The sequence below is a fragment of the Martes martes genome (genome assembly GCF_963455335.1).
Source record: "Martes martes genome assembly, chromosome: 13".
NCBI lineage: Eukaryota > Metazoa > Chordata > Mammalia > Carnivora > Mustelidae > Martes > Martes martes.
In genome coordinates, this window is record NC_137901.1 from 47,771,261 (window position 1) to 47,791,461 (window position 20,201).

The 20,201-nt window shown below is 37.8% G+C and overlaps 1 protein-coding gene across 5 annotated transcripts in view; it reads right to left on the bottom strand.

The window, feature by feature from the left end:
• RBBP8 (RB binding protein 8, endonuclease) overlaps positions 1 to 20,201 on the bottom strand; it is a 109,408-nt gene that overhangs the window by 23,611 nt on the left and 65,596 nt on the right. For 4 of the 5 annotated variants that reach the window (XM_080821089.1, XM_080821091.1, XM_080821090.1 and 1 more), the window contains 6 exons: positions 19,848 to 19,914; positions 10,549 to 10,724; positions 8,509 to 8,613; positions 4,476 to 4,573; positions 2,517 to 2,626; positions 45 to 933 (listed from right to left, as the gene is read on the bottom strand). In XM_080821089.1, coding sequence (XP_080677215.1) covers positions 45 to 933; positions 2,517 to 2,626; positions 4,476 to 4,573; positions 8,509 to 8,613; positions 10,549 to 10,724; positions 19,848 to 19,914 — 1,445 coding nt within the window. The remainder of the gene's footprint in view (positions 1 to 44; positions 934 to 2,516; positions 2,627 to 4,475; positions 4,574 to 8,508; positions 8,614 to 10,548; positions 10,725 to 19,847; positions 19,915 to 20,201) is intronic. The other variant, XM_080821093.1, reaches the window with a different exon arrangement.

Sequence of the window (20,201 nt, forward strand, 5' to 3'; positions counted from 1 at the left end):
TGAACAACCATTTTAATAAAAATACTTGAATATTTAACACAAACCTTCACATCATCGAAAAGATTCTCGGTCTCCAAACTTTCATGTGGACGTAGAGGGATTTTAAAGACGGGATTTTCTTCCTTGATTTGTAATGGTGTTTTATTATCTGGAGATGATTTACCTAAGGACTGGAGGATGCACTCCTGTAAACAGGGTTCCTCTGGGGCATCTCTGGTTAACACACAGCTCCCGCTCAAGGCTTTGCGGCTTGAGGAAGAGCCCTTTGGAATGGGCTTCAAGGCCTCATAGAGAGTCACTTGCCTAAATCTGATTTTAGAGGTCTCACTTCCTTGGCTTTTCTCTTGACGCTGAATAGCCGAAAATCGATCAGACAGATCTAGAGGTTTATCCATCACATAGTCTCCATTCATGGAAGAATGACTATCCAGTAACAAGGGAAAGGCGTTTTCTTTATCAAAAGAGGCTTGGGGGCTGCTTACTTCATCTTCACTTTCTTCCTCAATTTTCTTCCTTTTGGATGTTCTGCCTCCCAGTGATTTCAGGGGCATCACAAGTTTGTCTTTATCAGTGACAGCATCTTTAATATGATCAAAGCCATTCTGTTCATTTTTGGATTCACTTATATTTTTGATAAGCATCTGCTTACTGGAAGATGACTGGCTAATGATCTTGTTCCCTTCAGACCCAAGATTATGATGTGTGAAAAGGACACTATCTTCAGATTTTGATCTAGTTTTCTCTGATTTAGAAGTGTTGTTGATGGGTGCTGTTTTCAGAAGTTTTTTTTTCCCAGTCTCTAAGAGAGAAGGGGATAAACTTGTATTCAAACCTAAACTACGTTTCATATTAGAAGTAGCTCCAAATACAGGAGAAGATACCCGAGTAGTCAATTCTTCTTGAGGAGGAGTCTTTGACTTAGAATCTGAAAATCTAAAAAAAAAAAAGGAGTGGTAAAACTTTTTTCCTACTAAAGACATAGGGTAAGAATTTTAAGACAAGCATCTGAGAAAACTTACACTAATATAGAATTATTAATAGTAAGGGTCTTAGACTCAGTATGGCATTAGACGATTAACCAACATTTGAAATAGGGTAGAGCTGTCAGCTTTTTTCATTTGGCTGACAAAAAACAGAGGAAAATGATATAGTAAATCTATCTCAATACCTTGATATTCCTATCCATAAAAATTTTTCCTAGGTAATTCAGAAAACTTCACTATATAAGAAAATTTTCTTTTCTTTTTTTAAAGATTTTATTTATTTGTTTGACAGACAGAGATCACAAGTAGGCAGAGAGGCAGGCAGAGAGAGGAGGAAGCAGGCTCCCCGCCGAGCAGAGAGCCCGATGCGGGGCTCAATCGCAGGACCCTGGGATCACGACCTGAGCGGAAGGCAGAGGCCTCAACCCACTGAGCCACCGATGCGCCCCGAAAATTTTATTTTCTTAAATTCCACTGGAGACCCAAATTCTTTTTTTAATATGCAATCTTGTCGTAAGTGACTTTAAGAAACAAACTCCTTCTCCTACAGAATTGAACATAACTTAGGAGCCAGTCTGCCTGTAGCAGAGCAGACAGCTGTGACAGCAGAAGGAGTATTAAGGTTAAGTCTGAAGATGTGGAATGGGTAACAGCTCTGGCTCTAGTCATCAACAGCCATGTGGTGTTAAATCAGGCATTTAATCTCTGTGGGGCTGCGTTTCTGCTGACTAAAAAACAGGAGCAATAAAACCTACTTTAATGAATTACCTTGGTGACAAATTAAATATGATAGATGCATCTAAAACCAAAAGCACTTTTAAAAAGCAAAACAATACACAAATATAGGTATTACTAGTGGATGTTCTGAAATCTGTAAATGAGATACAATACAATCTTGAAAATTCATCGAAGCTTATAGGAGCATTTTGTACAACATCTAGCTTTTGGAAATACAAACACAGAAGGGATGACTGGGTCTTGATAGAGGCAGAGGAACAAGGCTGGAAACTCTTAAATAATGCTTCACAGAAGTATAGAAAGAAGCCAAAAAATAATATCCATCTCTCTACAGTAATGCAAAAGGCCCTCAATTCATCATAAAGTGGGGAAAAGATGTATCTTTTAATTAATTATTTATTTGAGAGAGAGAGAGAATCTCCAGCAGACTCCCCTCTGAGCATGAGGCCTGACTTGGGGCTCAATCCCATGACCCTGACTGAGATCATGACCTGAGCTGAAATCAAGAGTAGGATGCTTAACTGATTTTGTCACCCTGATACCTCATAAGGAAAATATTTTTTGAAATAAAAATTAATAGAGGTTCCTTGTTGGCTCAGTCAGTAAAGCACACAACTCCTGATATCTCAGGGTCCTGAGTTTAAGCCCCTGTTGGGCACGGAGCCTGTTTAAAAATAAATACAACCAGAATGACAAACTATATGCCGACAGAAACAGTTTGATTACACAGAACTCACTGTAATGAGATCTCACCAACAGTCTGTAAATTTTTTTAACCAAAGTGCCCCAAATTACCTTAAACTATCTTCATTGTTTCTTATGGATTCCTCAAAAGGTTGCTTCTTGTGATCTTCTAGACATTGATAGAGTTCATCACCAAGAGGGCTCATGGGACCCTGAGATTCCTTCAATAGTAAAATATAAATACATAAATATAATGGAAGATTATTCATTCTTTTTTTTTTTTTTTTTAAAGATTTTATTTATTTATTTATTTATTTGTCAGAGAGAGAGAGAGAGAGCGCGCGCGCGCAAGCGAGCATAGGCAGACAGAGTGGCAGAGGGAGAAGCAGGCTCCCCGCGGGGCAAGGAGCCCGATGTGGGACTCGATCCCAGGACGCTGGGATCATGACCTGAGCTGAAGGCAGCTGCTTAACCAACCGAGCCACCCAGGTGTCCCAGATTATTCATTCTTAAAGAGGAATGAAATGTTGATACATGCTGTGATGTGGATGAACAGACTAAGTGGAAGAAGCCAGACTCAAAAGCCACATAATGTAGGAATCCATTTATATGAATTATCCAGAATAGGCAGACCCTTAAGGACAAAAAGCAGATTGGTGATTGCCAGGGGCTGTGGATAGTGAGGAATGAGGATCGAATGTTTAACAGGTACAAGTAGTATACTGGGGTGATGAGAACGCTTTAGAACCAGAGACAGGGTAGCTGTAGAATACTGTGAATGTATTAAATGTCACTGAACTGTAGACTTTAAATTGGTTAATTTTATGTTATGTGCATTTCACCACAATAAAAAAAATAGGAAGTACTTTTAAGTTTAAAGAGAGAAAACCATCAATATTTTACTATTTGAAGTAAGTACATTCTATTACTGGTATGTAACACTCCATCAACTCCAATTCCAAAACACATTAAGACGAGGCAAAAGGGATAAAGATAATTATTTATGTTGATAGTAAACAAATTTAAAAGAATCCTTTAGAGAGCGGTGCTTCTCAAACTTTTACATGCATTCAAGTCAACCAGGGACCTTGTGAAAATACAAGTTCTCTTGCTGTAGGTCTGGCGTGGGGTCTGAGATTCTCTGTCTCTAACAAAACTTTAAGGTAATGCAGATGCTGTTGGCCTATGGATCACATCTGGAGCAGCATGTCTTTAGAGATCAGCTCCCTTAATATATTTGGTGTTTAAACTACTTACTTGTCAGATTTATGGGTAGGAGGGAATTAGAAACCATTAAGACACATTTAAAGTTCAAAGGTTAAAAACTACCACAGGAAGGGTGGTTTAAAACTAGAAAGAGCAAAAACATGACACAAATGTAATGAAAAATCAATTCAATTTTTAAAAATTAAATAGTAAGACAATTTTTTAAGAGCAAATATACATTTACTGACTAAAGCAAAGGAATAGTATTTTAAAGTTGTATCAAAATAAAACTTAAAATGGAAGAGTTAAGTTTTCCGTTTTTAGGGATCACTTAAGGAAAAAAAGTGAATGTTCCTGATGTAAGGAAGTACTAAAACAATGAAAAGAAATTCATGGGATCAACTTCTAACTCAATCCCTAAGAATTAGATTGCACATATAAAGACAAAAAGCTAAAGCATCTACAGCAGTCTTAAGAATTCAGCCTGTTTTCCAAAACAAACCCCAGTTTAAAGGATATTAAAAAGTTCCAATAAATTCTGACACCAACCTTGACAAAACAAGGTAGGAGTAGGGAGGATAGAGAAAGCAAGAAAGGGTTGGCCAAACCCTCCACGCCATTACCACTTTCCCCAAATTTTTACTCAACCCACAACCTATGATATCAAGAATTCTAAAGACTCCAGGTTTTTTGGACGCTGGGGTAGATAATACAAATGGGTCTTTCTAACCATATCAATTTTGTTCTAGGCCTTTATCCCACGATTCTTGGATAAAATAACTTTTCTCTTGCTCAATTCTCTAAAAACCAACCTAAAAGGACACCAATTAATTCATACTGTCACCAAACTAAACAATTACTTACAGATTCTTCTTGAACACTAAATCCAAGTGTTTCAGCAACAACTGTAGCTAAGTTAAAAGATGACTTATCAGTAGGACAATTGCTTGTTCCATGTGTTTCTAAGTAGGAAAAAAAACCCCACAATTACACAGTTGTAGAAATGAGATATAATGAAAAATACAAAAAAGGAAAAAAAGAAGCTCAAAGAACCACTTTATAGATGGCACTGGACAATTTTAAAATTTTGTGCAAAGAAGTCCAAAATATCTATTATAACAATAATAAATTAAATTGCAGGTACCAATTTACATTTGCCAAGTTTTTTTTAGCTAAGATTTTCTTTTTTTCCTAAATGAATAGAATGCAATAGGCAGATTATTTTTCTTATCACTACCGAAAAAAAACCCCAAATTCATATATAATTGTGCTGGATTTCTTGTGGTCTGAGATATAGCATGAATATAAAACTGTATTTGTAGTATCTTTCATGAAAACATACTCTGTGGGAGAGATTTTCAGCACTGCATAATTTAAGATTTAAGCTAACACATATTTAGAGAAATCATCTGTGTTCAAGTATTTTACAAAGTTTTATGTGTGCAGAGTTTCAACAAATCAACAGGTATTGATGGGGCACATCCTATGTTATAGGCATTGTGCTAGGCACTAGATGAGAAGAAAGAAGGTTCCTGTCCTCAAGGAGTTTAAGGGCTGATACAGGTGAAACAGAAAGGTGAAAAGAATTGCAATAAAATGTGATAAAAATTAAAAGTCCGAAACGAGTGACTTAAACATAGAGGAAGGACTCCTAAATCTGCCTTGGGTTATCAGGGAGAGCTGTAACAAGTGATGCTTAAGGTGACTCCTTGGTCACCTTAGCAAGAGGATCTGGAGAGGTCACCTGGGCCCAGGGATAGAGGGAAGGACTATAAGTTAATGTGAAAGGGTTCAGACACATGAAATAAAACTGCATGTTTAGAGAACTACAGGTGTTTTAATTGCGGGAAATCAAAATGCAGAAGATATAACTATGGCAGAACATAAGCCCAGAGAGGCCAGTGAGGGATCTCTCTCGCTTTCTCTCTCTCTCTCTCTCTCTCTCTCTCTCTCAGGGGTGTGGAGAGGTGAAGAATGGAATCCCTCCCCTACTGGATTCAACTGGAGTGAATGGGAGATAATACAGAAGAGCTACTGAACACAGATCACTTTTTCAGCTTTGAAGAGAAACTGTAGCTAAGGACGGAGACAATTAAAAGGGGTTATTTTTAAAAGATGGAAGATAACATATGTGTATATTGAAAAGAAAAAACCTGAAGAGAAGCTGGAGATAGAAGAAAAGAGGACAACTGAGGGAGCAAAGTCCTGGCAACAGCAGACGAGAATGGGCTCCAGAGTGTAGACAAGTAAGGATCTGCCACACTCAGTGTTATGTCCGCAGCACGCTTTGGCAGACAGTCTGTCTATACACATGTATACACACACACACACACAGTAATATGAAATGACTTGTTAGCTTTTAGAGAATAAGTTTTGTACTCACATTAAGTGAATGTGATTAACCTCGACCAACCCTTTCAACTGAGCTCTGGATCTCATCTCCTCTCACCTTTTCATGGATGTAGCAACTGTTCCCTTTCCTTAGAATTATTCATCTCTCGCTCTGTACTTGACCATTCCATCAACATAAAAATATGCTGCACAGGGGCGCCTGGGTGGTTCAGTTGGTTGACCATCCACCTCTTTGTTTTTGGCTCAGGTCGTATTCTCAAAGTCCTCGGATCGAGATGGGTGTCTGGCCCCTCGCTGAGTGGAGTCTGCTTGTCCCTCTCCCTCTGCTCCTTCCCCCACCCCCCTGCTTACTCTCTCTTTCTCAAATAAATAAATAAATTTAAAAAATATGCTGCATATGCTATAATATCCCATCTTTTAACATCCTCACTTGATCTATTTTCTAGCTATTGTCCCATTCTCCTTTCCCCTTTACCACAAAACACTTTGAAGGACCTGTTTGCAACTGTTCTCTCTGCTTACTCTGCTAGCTTCTTTTTTTTTTTTTTAAAGATTTTATTTATTTATTTGACAGACAGAGATCACAAGTAGGCAGAGAGGCAGAGAGAGAGGGGGAAGCAGGCTCCCCGCTGAGCAGAGAGCCTGATGCAGGGCTTGATCCCAGGACCCTGAGATCATGACCCGAGCCGAAGGCAGAGGCTTAACCCACTGAGCCACCCAGGCGCCCCTGATAGCTTCTTTTGACATGCAACAGTCTAGCTGAATACCATTACACTTTAACAATTTGTGTTATGAGTTTTAATACTCCACGATCTGCATGAGACCACATCCAATGGTCAATTTTCAGTCTTCATCTTCCCTGACATATTAGCACTGTCTGCCACAACGGCCACCTCTTTCTCTCTCCACATGGCTTAAAGGACACTATTTTATCTCAGTTCTTTTTTAAAAGAATATGTATTTATTTGTTTGAGAGACAGAGAGAGAGCAAAGGGAGAGGGAGAGAAGGAGACTCCTTGCTGAGCAGAGAGCCTGAGGTGGGGCTTGATCCCAAGACCACAAGATCATGACCTGAGCAGAAATCAAGAGTTGGATGCTTAACCAACTGAGCCACTCAGGAGCCCCTACCTCAGTTCTATCTCACTGGCAGCTCCTTCTCTGGCTACTTATTTTGTTGGTTCCTCCTCATTTTCACAGCCTCTAAATCACCATCTAGACAGCTGTAATATTTCCTTTAAGGAGGTGAAAAATGGTTCTAATAGCAAAGGAATCTTTTTATGCATAAAGCACTTTTATACATACACTCATACCGTAGATCGGTAGTACTGAAATTCCGTGGAAAAGTGGTTAGGGGAAAAAGTGTCTAAAAAGGCTAGGGTGGTGGTAAGAAAAACAGCTGAGAATCCTACTTTATATAATGAAGCACCCCAGAGCTAAGTACTTGAACCTCTTCTCTTCTCTATCTACATTCACTTGCTTGGTAATCTCATCTAATTTTGACTTTAATACCACCTACACGCTAACAATATCCATTCCTATCTCTATCTTAGACCTTTCTAAACTCATCCAATTACTCATCCCAAATCTTACTTGAATGTCTATCTAGCATCTCAGAATATTCTCAAAAAACAAACTTCTGATTTCTAACCACCCTATCCCCACCCCCACTTTGTAAACCTGATGCTCCTAGTCTCTTTCCTCTTAGTTAACAGCAGCTCCAATGAACAGAGTTGCCCAGACCAATCTCCCCCTCACTCACTTGGCCCCAGACACAGAGGCTTCCTTAATGTTCCTCATAAAGAACCAAACAACACCCTGATCCCAAGGCCTTTGTGCTCTGACTTCTCTACCTGGGGTGTCCCTTCCTCCAAATCCGCATGACTCCCTTGCTTCCTTACATCTCTCCTCAAGTATCACTTTCTAAAGTAAGGCTTCCTAATATTTAAAAAAAATATTTTATTTATTTATTTGCAAGAGAGAGAGAGAGAGAGAGATCACGAGCAGGGGGGTAAAGGTTGTGGGAGAAGCAGACTCCCTACTGAGCAGGGAGCCCGATGCAGGACTTGATTCCAGGACCCTGGGGTCATGACCTGAGCCTAAAGCAGACCCTTAACTGAATGAGCCACCCAGGAGTCCTCTAAAATATCTTCTTACCCAGCTTTATTCTTTAGAACACATGCTTCTACCTAATAGTATTTATTTTCTTTCTCCCTCAACTAGATTGTACCCTCTGAGGTTTAAGGCTTTGTTTTGTTCAGTGTCTGGTATACAGCAGGCACTCAAGTATTTGGTGGATGAATGAATAAAGCACAGAAAAGCCTGTTTACTTAAAATTAATAGCTATTTGTATTAATATGGATGGGGATATGACTATGAATTAATAATAGGATAACATGACTTTCCAATATGAAAAAGACAGCTATTCAACCAATAATACAAGCAAAATCATATGGAAAATACTGTCTAATTCAGATTGCTGGCCACTCTTGCCCATCAGTAATCACACACTTTAAACTTATAAAGTAAATCTCAGTATGTTGCTTACTAGCCACCGGGGACTGACTCTGATCACAAGTGTCAGCCACTAGAATTTCACTTTCATTAGGTTTATGTTGTGGATAAGCTGAAGACTTTGGAACTTTTCTCAGTTCTAAGGGGAGAAAAAAGGTTACATATAAATAAACAATTATGATACAAAATACCAAAATATATTTAAGCCAAAACAAACTTGTCTTTAAGTGCATTAGAAGTTATTTTACTGAAAAAATTTTCATATTCCTATAAAGAGTTCATTCTTTTAGTTTCACTAAGAAACAAAGAAGTTAGGACTGTGGGAGAAAAGGACTAGAATGGATAAGCTTCTTCTGACCTAACCATCCTAGAGTTCTAATTTTTTTTTTTTTTTAGAGTTCTAATATCTTAATACATCTTTTCTTTGTGTATTTGTTGCAGCTCAGTAGGCTCATTTAAAATGAATACTGCATCATATATCTCAAGTCTTTGTTTTTAGAGTTTTTATCTTTTGGAATGAAATCCCAAAACATGCTTTATTAGAAACCATTCCAATGTTTAAGAATTTAACAAAAACCAAAGAAGGACAAAGTAAAGGGAAAAAGACTTTTATTAACTATAACTAGAAAATAATATAACACACTATAAACTTTAAAATAAGGAAGGGTAATAATAAGGGAAGAAGACCAAGTACTTCTTAAACAAGTTTTAAAATAATTTGCATGGCTCAAAAATGATCTTATATTTTATAACTAAAATTTTGATTACAAGTATAAAGGGATCAGAGCAAGATTAAAACAGACAAATTAAGTTTTAAAATAGTTAGAGGTTATTCTCATATGATGAAGAAATAAACCCAAAGCATTTATACAAGATATAAAAAAAAAAAGACTTTCCTAATAAAGAAAACTACTGTGATTTGTTTTTTTAGGTATTCTTACAGATGGATTTAAACATGGTAGAGGCTTATCTGTAGTGATTCTGTCAGATAGCAGACTAAAAGGCCAAAGAACGTTCACTTAAGAGTCAAGACCTTACGTTTTACTTTATTTAATTCCTAATTAAATGTAAGACTTGTAACAGTTCTTTTGTTTTCCACTAGATGGTGATGCAAGCTCATATAAAATGGAAAAAAGAAATGGTGCCACTTTACCAATATCAAAGAATAAGATCTACTTATTATTTTAAAGGCATAGCTACTCTTAGTTTACTTGTATTATGAAATTATTTCTAGAAATTTGTACACTCCTTCCCTCCAAATGCTTTCTTTGTTACAAATTAGGTAAAATGAAAGTCTTTACTTCATATCAATATTAAAAGAAGTAATCATTGTATCACATCACATGATAAACTTCAGGGCTATATGCAAAGGCAGTTCCAAAGTATTTAGCAGAGGTGGTAAATGGGCCTGGAGTTAGAAATATGTCACTGATTAAGCCACAAAGTAGATGCTTTATAAAGCCATTTCTTGGTTACCATCAATTGCTACATATTATAACAAAAACAGCCAGTTAAACCTACTGGTAGTAGGAACTATGGGTAAGACAGGGAAAGTACAAAAGTTTAGCTCCGGGGTGATTTGTATTTGAATTCTGACTCATCTACTTACTTGACAAGTGACCCGGAGTCAGTTATCTAATCCCTCTGAAGAGCAAATCTTTCTTCATTACAAAATGAAGATACTGACAGCTACCGTCCAAGCTTGTCAGAAGAATTAAAATATAGTAATAACTCACTTGAATCACTCAGCATATATACCTGGCACATAGTAGGTGAAAATTAACATTAAGTTCCTTCCCCTTTTTCCTTCTAATCCCACTCAGATATAGACATAGGAATATTTTTTTAAATAAAAAGAGAAAAACCTATACACTACATTTATAAAATGCTGTGGGTTTACATATTCAGAGAAGCAATGCATGCCTATACATAACATAGGCAGAAAATGTTGTGACGTACAGTTGCAATTTAAGTTCCGTAACAGTGGGTATCTTCCTTCCCCTAGGTGGAAGAACAGAAAAACTCACCTTAGCAGAACACTTTTGTAAACACTATAAAACTCAAAAACCCTTACCGTTTGCACACAAGGACTGCTCTAGTGTAGCGTGTGTTTGTTCTAGGTATCGGACATGAAGGTTCTCCTTTCTTCGGAGCCGATTAACGCCAGAAAACGAAAAAGCTGTTATTGGTGAATCTGGAATAACATTTTCCTCAGAGTCAAGATCAGCCGCTTGGTGCTGTTGATCATTTCTAGAGGAAAATAATGACAAATGCAAGAAAATTAATGCAACACATTTATTAAAACAACTCTATTTAGTATGGACTTAAAAAAGAACACAGGTATGAAGCCGTAAGAGATGTAATTACTTGCATTTAATGCTCCAAAACTAAATACAAGGATTAGAGAAGTATTCAAATGTTTAGAGTGCCAAGTGGGGAACATTATTGTAAGAAGTGAAGTACAAAGTGTAGTTGGGGGTACCTCGAGGTGAAATGAAAAGAACTTCAAATGGGAGAGAAAATGGGCAGAGGAGCCACACATTTGAGTGAAGGCATTCAATACTCTGCACCTGGCATTAGAGAAGGGCAAGCTAGAACTACATGAGCAAGAGCCTTGATTAAGCTTGTGCATAACTTATAAAGCAAGAGCAGAAGAGTTAATTAAGGTTTTGGAGCATGGAAATAATGTGACAATTGAGCAGCAAGACTGCAACATGGACTGGGACAGAAAGAAAGGAGGCAAGGAATCAATTCGGCAGTGGCTATCATGGTCCAGGCAAGAGTTTCTGTGGGTTTGAATTAGAATGCTGAAAATAGGGGCATCTGGGTGGCTCAGTCGGTTAGGTGGCTGCCTTCGGCTCTGGTCATGATCCCAGGATCCTGGGATCGAGTCCTGCATCTGGCTCCCTGCTCAGTGGGAAGCCTGCTTCTCCCTCTCCCTCTGCCTGCTGCTCCCCCTACTTGTGTTCTCTCTGTCAAATAAATAAACAAAAATCTTTTTAAAAAAGTGTTGAAAATAGCTATGGAGAGGAAGGGGCCAATGTTAAATACTGTGGTAGTAGAATCAACATGATTTGGTAACTGACAAACACAGGGTGATGAATAATACTAACAGTGGTAACTACCAACATCTGTTGGAGGTTTATATTGCCAGGCACGAAGTAGAACTGCTACATGCATTGGTTTAATTATCACAACTGTATGTGCTATAAATACCACTCTCATTTTATAAATGAGAAAATGAAAATATGGAAGTTAAGTCACTTATTACAAAATTAGTAACAGAAGCAATATCTAAATCCCGGCAGCCAGATCCCAGGACAGTACTGAGAAGCACTCAATGTATTATCCTTAGTATAGACCATGAGATTAATAACTGACTAGAAGTAGGATTCACACTTCGAGTCTCCACCACTGCTTCTACCCCGGCCCCCTTACAATCTACCCTCAACACATAAGTCATAAAAGCCCTATTAAAACTTCAGTCATAGAAAAAAAAACAAAAACAAAAACAAAAAACCAAAAAACTTCAGTCATAGAGTATCACTCCTCTAATTAAAACCTGCCATATCTCCCCATTTCACTTGAAACACAAGCCAAAGTCTTTTAGATAATCTAATTTTCCCCTCCCCCTTTTACCTCTCTGATCTTTTTAAACAAATTATTTTCAACTCCAATCACCCTCGGTTTCTCAGCCTACCCACTTTAGGTTCCTTGTTCTAGCTCTCCCATCTGCTTGGAATGCTCATCCCCAGGAAAATAGCTATCTCGTTTCCTTCAAGTCCTTGCTGAAGTTTTACTTTCCCACCGGTGCCTACCTCGAACATGCTCTTAAAAAATTGTAACCTCTTGGAGGGCTTGGGTGGCTCAGTTGGTTGAGCGCTGCACTCTTGGGTTTTGGCTCAGGTCATGATCTCAGGGTTGTGAGATTGAGCCCTGCACTGGCTCTGCACTCAGCAGAGCTTGAGATTCTCTCTCTCCCCCCACTCCTTGCTCACACTCTCTAAGATAAACAAAATCTTTAAAAAAATAAAAAAAATAAAATTGTAACCTCGTTCCCACACCTTAGGTACTCCTGTTCCTTGTTATTCTGCTCTGTTTACTTTATCCACAGTATTTATGGCTTTCAAAATTAGTATATAATTAATTTGTCTATTGCTCACCTGCCAGAATGTAAGCTCTAAGAGGATAAAGAATCTTTGGCTCACTGATGCATCAAGTGTCTACAATAGTGGGCACTTGGTACATACTCAATAAATATTTGTTAAATGAATGAATATGAGAGATTCCCAGATTCTATTAGAAAAATAAATTTGTGCTGATCCAGGCATGTATTTTTGCCCAACTCCATTCAAGACCAATGACACCTAATGACTGGGTTTGGACTGAATTGTGGTTATCAAGTAAATAGTTAATTAACTTGAACTCAATTGACTTTCCCATGTGAAATGGTTACTGACCTTACTGGTCAATTCCTACCAGTCTGTCAGGCATTCAAGGCTTTATGTGATAAAACCAGTCTATCTATTATACTCATTATCAATTTGTAATACTATTTCCAAAAAAAGAAGCAATGAGAATTTTATAAACTATGACCAACAGATTTTTTTTTTTAAAGATTTTATTTATTTGACAGAGAGAGAGATCACAAGTAGGCAGAGGCAGGCAGAGAGAGAGAGAGAGGGAAGAAGGCTCCCTGCCAAGCAGAGAGCCCGATGCGGGACTCGATCCCAGGACCCTGAGATCATGACCCGAGCCGAAGGCAGCGGCCCAAACCACTGAGCCACCCAGGCGCCCCTGACCAACAGATTTTTAAAAAATTATAAGATTAATTTTTCCTAATACAGATTTGTATCTTAATTTCCTGGATAATATCAGTATTACTTGCAGCCTATAATCCTATATTCTATACTTAGGAAAATCTGTAGAGCTAATATCTACTTTTTAACTGTCTTATTATGGAAAAACAGAGTAAGTTAAGGTCAGACGAAAAAGCCTTATAAATTAATGGAGTGTAAAATCTATCTGACCTTGCTTTAACCAATCACATCACAGGCTATCTGCCTATTAGTCATGAAAATTCAACCTGGAACATGAATGAGTCACAAGAAATTGATTTCCTGGCAGAGTCAATCTATAAGTAGTGGGGGTCACAAAAGGAAAATAAAAACAAAACCTAAAAACCCTAGATCTCATTTAGAGGCATCTAAACCAGTACAAGTAAATAAATACTGGTTTTATCTTCTTTTGTCATAAAAGGGAAATTTGAAAAACCAAAACAACTTCCATGTATTAACCAAGTCTCTTCTTTAAAGTAGTAGGTCTTACTAATTTTTTTTTTTTTAGATTTTTATTTAATTATTTTGACAGGCAGAGATCACAAGTAGGAAGAGAGGCAGGCAGAGAGAGAGGGGGAGAAGCAGGCTCCCCGCTGAGCAGAGAGCCCGACATGGGGCTCGATCCCAGAACCCTGGGATCACGACCTGAGCCGAAGGCAGAGGCCTTAACCCACTGAGCCACCCAGGTGCCCTGGTCTCACTAATTTTTGAGAAACGTCAGAAGTTCGTGCTATAGCTTTAGTTATTATGCACACTGGTCTACTTTCTTTCACTTTTCTAACAGCACAAGAGTAAAATTTTTTTGATTGTGTGTTTTATTTGTTGGCCTTCCTTAAATTCCTTTCAAAACAACTTAAATTGTTTTTTTCTCAAGACCTATAAAGATTTAGGGCCTTGCTCTGTAAAGAGTCTACAAAAAAGTTTTTTAACATTCAGCTTTTCTCCTCTAAAGAACTTAGTTAAAACATGATTTAAACTTAATGCAGTTATAGCCACCAAATTTACTTAAACATTCTGATTTTCAAAAAAGGGAAAAGAACCCTAAAACACAAACTAGTGAGTCTGCTACCCTGATCTCTTAGAACCGGTATGCACTTATAATATTCATAATTCAAGTAAGACTAATTTTAATTCTGAGGAATGTTTTATTGTATATGAAGCTCTCACAGGAAGGCATGTGACAAAGATTCTCTTGATATCATCTCCTGAAGAATGATAATGAAGGAAATATGTAGTAGTATGCCTCAGGGTTCCATCCTCATGCAGATTTTGCTCAACATTTTTTTAATGATTTTGATGAAGGGCCCTAATGGAATATTCATCAAATTTGTCGAAGACATAAAGCTGAGAATAAAAGCTAACTTAATACATGGCAAGAAAAAAAATCAACATATGAAAGACCTCTCAGAGGTTGGAATAACGGGCCAAATCTAACAAAATAAAATAGAATAGGTTAAACGTGAGATTATAAGCCTCAATGAACTGAATCAGAAGAGAGAATCCAGGCTCTGCTACCTACACAGGCAGATAACCTTTTGAGGATGCTTTAGCACGAAACTACAGAAAGGGTATAAAAACTCTGAAGTGAGTTAGACCTGGATTCAAATGCTAGGTCTGACACTTATCAGTCACAGTGGATAAGTCAGTTAACCCTTCTAACCAAGGTTAACCAAGTTAACCTTGGTTACCATGTCTATAAAGTACGGTACTGTAATTTCCCACTTCCTTTTTGCAGGAAAGCTGTGAAAAGTAATATATGTAAAGATGAAATCCAATGCCCAGAAAATAGTATTTAATCAATAATGCTCTTCTTTTATTTATTTTTTTAAAGATTTATTTATTTGACAGAGAGAGACACAGCAAGAGAGGGAACACAAGCAGGGTGAGTGGCAGAGGGATAAGCAGGCTTCCCACCAAGCAGGGAGCCTGATGTGGGGGTCGAACCCAGGACCTTGGGATCATGACCTGAGCCAAAGGCAGACGCTTAACAACTGAGCCACCCAGGCACCCCAGTCGTGCTCTTCTTTTAAAATGAAGTAGCAGGGGTGCCTGGGTGGCTCAGTGGGTTAAAGCCTCTGCCTTCAGCTCAGGTCATGATCCCAGAGTCCTGGGATCGAGCCCCGCATGGGCTCTCTGCTCAGCGGGGAGCCTGCTTCCCTTCCTCTCTCTCTGCCTGCCTCTCTGACTACTTGTGATCTCTGTCTGTCAAATAAATAAATAAAATAAAATAAAAAATAAAATGAAGTAGCAGCTAAATGGTATAAGGTTTCTTTGACAATCTACTATGAAGCTATCTTTTTTTTTAAAGATATTTATTTATTTATTTTTAAAGATTTTATTTATTTATTTGACAGAGATCACAAATAGGCAGAGAGGCAGGCAGAGAGAGAGGAGCAAGTAGGCTCCCTGCGAGCAGAGTGTCTGATGCAGGGTTCGATCCCAGGACTCTGGGATCATGACCTGAGCCGAAGGCAGAGGCTTTAAGCCACTGAGCCACCCAGGCGCCCCAAGATTTTTATTTGTTTATGTGACAGACAGAGATCACAAGTAGGCAGAGAGGCAGGCAGAGAGAGATCACAAGTAGGCAGAGAGGCAGGCAGAGAGAGAGAGGCTCTTAGTAGAGAGCCTGATGCCAGGGCTCGATCCCAGGATCCTGGGATTGTGACCTGAGCTGAAGGCAGAGGCTTTAACCCACTGAGCCTCCCAGGCACCCCAAAGCCATGACTCTTAAGTCCTGTATTTTTATCTAAAACAATATATCTACAAGTAGAGGATAGGAAAGACTCTGGCTTCAAGGTTCTAGTCACAGTAAGACCAATAAGAATCAACCAGTAATTTTTATGTGCTGTGACCACATTAATATAAGTAGAAAGATATAAAAAATGGAGAGAGCAAGATTGCCCTATTAGTCAGACCACACCTAGCATATGGAGTACTTTTCTTTTTTCTTTTTTTAAGAGAGAGAATGCATGCACGTGCATGGTGAGGAGGAGGAGAGGGAGGGAGAATCTCAAGCAGACTCTGAGCACAGAGCCCAACACGGACCTCGATCTCTGGACCCTGAGATCATGACCTGAGCCACAATCAAGAGTGGGACACTTGACCAACTGAGCTACCCAGGTGCCCCTAGAATACTGAGTTCTTAATTAGGATAATGACAAACTAAAACATTAAAGAGAAATGGTCTTTGAAGTCTTGAAGTAATGCCTCCTGAGGAACAGTTTAAGAACAGAGGATATTTACCTTAAGGAAGAGTAAGACTCAGGAGGGCCCTGACAGTTGTCTTCAAGAATGCAAAAAGTAGGGGCACCTAGGTGGCTCAGTGGGTTAAAGCCTCTGCCGTCAGCTCATGATCCCAGGGTCCTGGGATCGAGCCCCAAGTCAGCCTCTCTGCTTAGTGGGGAGTCTGCTTCCCTGCCTCTCTCTCTGCCTGCCTCTCTGCCTACTTGTGATCTCTGTCTGTCAAATAAAAAAAAAAAAAATCTAAAAAAAAAAATGCAAAAAGTAGAAGAGGGGGTAAAACTTGTTTCAGATGCTCGCAGAAAGCAAAACCAGAATCAACAAATAACTTCTAAGTGGACTGAATTCTACACAAACTTGGAAAGAACTTTCTATTAATATCTCACTAGAATTAAACAGGCTTGAGAGATTAAACTTACAGTAGAAGTGTTCAAACAATGGCTATTTGTTAAGGAAATTATATAAGGAATTCAATTTGGAAAAAAGTGAAAATGAAACGAATATTACAGTCCTTGAATGTCTAAACTGCTTTAACCTTCGCTGATCCAGTATATCCATTTCCTAAAACAGAGAGCCATGACCTCAACACTTAGCTTATTTATTGCTTTCTGTGACTGGCAGAGTTGAATATATCTATATATATCTATATGCATACACACATTTTTTGAAACTTTAAGACAGCAGATTTTTTCTGAATAATTTCTTACTACAGTGTCACTAAATAACTTTCCTACCATATAAGTTATCTGTAACATTAAAATCAGCTTAGGTCAGAATTACTGGATTTAACAAGCAGAGGTGTAAGTCAAATGTTTTTTCTAAATGAACGTTCAGAGGAATTTCAGGCACTAATAGCATAATGTTACAGTGGTTTAGGGAGTCAAAGAAAAGATAATACTACTTGCCATTTTTTTAAACTGCCAAGCAAAAGTATATTTGTTTAAGGAGAGCAAGCTACAAAAGAGGTTGGCTTATGAGAATAACAACTACCTTAAACTTCAGAAGAGAACTTAAAGGCACACTAGATAAGCCCCTACACTGTTCTGATTCAGACATGTCTGCAATAAAAGATGCATACTTCAAAGCTCATCCATATGGTTACTCTTTACCGTAATTTCAAACTTTAGCTTTTATTTCTTTTCTAAAATATCAGTGAGCTTTAACAGAAAAACGTATGACTTTCAGAACACTAAAAGTAAACTAATTCTGAGTGAATCTGAATTCATATTTCACCAAGAAAATGATATTGTCCAGTTTCAATTCACTTTATGTGTCTAGGTTTTGGAAGTGTTCACGTTTCTAATCCCATATTAACCTCTACATGTTCATTATCTTATCTTTGGTATTCATAAATATCAAGGCTGAGGTGTTCAGAATGCCATAAGCTACATGTAAATCATTTCACAAACCATTAATTAATGTAGGCCAACAATCACTTATCTGCAATCTTTGGAACCAGATGTGATTTGGAATTCAGATTTTTTTTAACACAATGGGTAATATGGAGCACATAGAGTTTATTACACAACCCCTCCAGGGGAGCCTGAGGTATCATCCTGTAGTCAGGCACATTGCCACTTTTACAGCAAAGCACAGGAATGCTCAGGTGAGGTGGGATTGATAAGGACTATATAAATAGCATCCTATGAGTTGGGGTGAGGTTAGGTTGTGAATACCTTTAAAAAAAAACAAAAAACTTTTGGGTTTTAGAATCATATATAAGAGATTGTGGATGTATGTTCTAGCTTACCTCAATGTGCAGTAGGAATAAAACTGGAAAGTGTTGACATTTTCATACATGCATGTTTGATAATCTCAGTCTGATCCCATAGCCTTCTTTCTTCACCTGTCATTCCCCTTCAAAATTCCCTTCACTAATATTTAGTGGACTGATAAAATGGGAGGATTATCAAAATCCTATTGGATATCCACTACTTAAAAGTATATATTGATAAGGATGTTAATTCCACTTGTAAGATATGTTTATACATAAGACAGTAACTATTCTAAAGCCATAATAATGTGTCACACCCGCATAGTTTACTAAAGATTTTGTAGATTTCTGCTCAAATGCAATAGAATCTTTAAGAGCCCTATAAAACCACAGAGACTATCCTGAATCCTAATTCTTAAAAATATTTCGTAAGTTTTATATAAATGGGAACTAAGAACTGGCCATATCTCAGCTCTGTGACAGACCATATCCAGAAAAACAGATTCTTTTTCTGATACTGTTGAATAATGGAAAAAACAGAGGTGATTAAGTCAAAAGATAGGGGTGGGAGTGATAGACTTATATACCCTACTAGTTGTGAGACAATGGCAAGTTATTTGACTTCTGTGAACTTTGGTTTCCTTGTCTACAAAAGCAGAGATAATAAAAACTACCTTGTAGAATCATAGTAAGGATTAGAAATAATAAACATAATGCATAAAGAAGAGTAAAGTACACAGAATACAAGTTATTATTTTTATTCTGTGTGAGAAATTGGGGGAGAGAAACAGAAAAAGGAAGAAGTTCTCCAGGTCTGCAAAGTGTGTAAGAGGAAAAAGTTATTCAGATTGCTTTTATGAAGCTTTGGGTCAGGGCTGAAAACTCATATATTTATTTAAAACATAAGTATTGGGGCGCCTCGGTGGCTCAGTCATTAAGCGCCTGCCTTCAGCTCAGGTCATGATCCCAGGGTCCTGGGATTGAGCCCCGCACTGGGCTCCCTGCTTGGCAGGAAGCCTGCTTCTCCCTCTTTCACTCCCCCTGCTTGTGTTCCCTCTCTGTGTCTCTCTCTGTCAAATAAATAAATAAAATCTTAAAAATAAATAAATAAATAAAATATAAGTATTTCAGGGGCATCTGGGTGACTCAGCTGAGTGTATGACTCTTGGTTTTGGCTCAGGTCATGGTCTCAGAGTCGTGAGATTGGGCCCCACTTTGAGCTCCCTGGAAACTGCCCCTCACCCAGGCTCATGCTCTCTCCCTCTCTTTCTCTCAAATAAATAAACAAATCTTTAAAAAAATAAAATACAAATATTTCAAATAAATAATTATAAAAATTAAAATGTTTTACATTAAAATTTTTTTCTTTATGTACACATTAACCTAAGAGATACATATACACTCTTCATGTATACTCCCAAAAGAGTGATTTTCTTTATGTTATTGCAGAAAACTGTACCATTTTTAAAAATGAAACCTGCAACTCTTAATATCTTCAGTTTGTATAGCTGAGTGTAATAAAGGAAGAAAATTTCAGGGAAAATATTCAATTTTCTCTTGCAATTAAGGAAAGATACTTACTCAATTTTCTGTTGCAGCTGTTCAGAAAGCTTTTTATTTTCTTCCTGGAGAGTATTCTTTTCATTCACTTAAATATAGTATGAAAAACAAGCACATGTATGTTAGGCTTTTTCAATAATATCAATAATTATGGAGAAATCAGGATTTCTAATTCTAAGCCCTAATGTTAGAGTTAATGCTGCTGTGCAAGACTAATCTGTTACTAGGTAGTGATTACTACATCTCATATTGTGCCAGTTCTATGTAACTGATTAACTGATAATTTTATTTTATGCTTGTGGGCAAAAAAGAAAAAGTACCTCATGTACTGGGGAGTACAGTTTAATTATTCCTACTGAAGTCAAGAGAGCATTC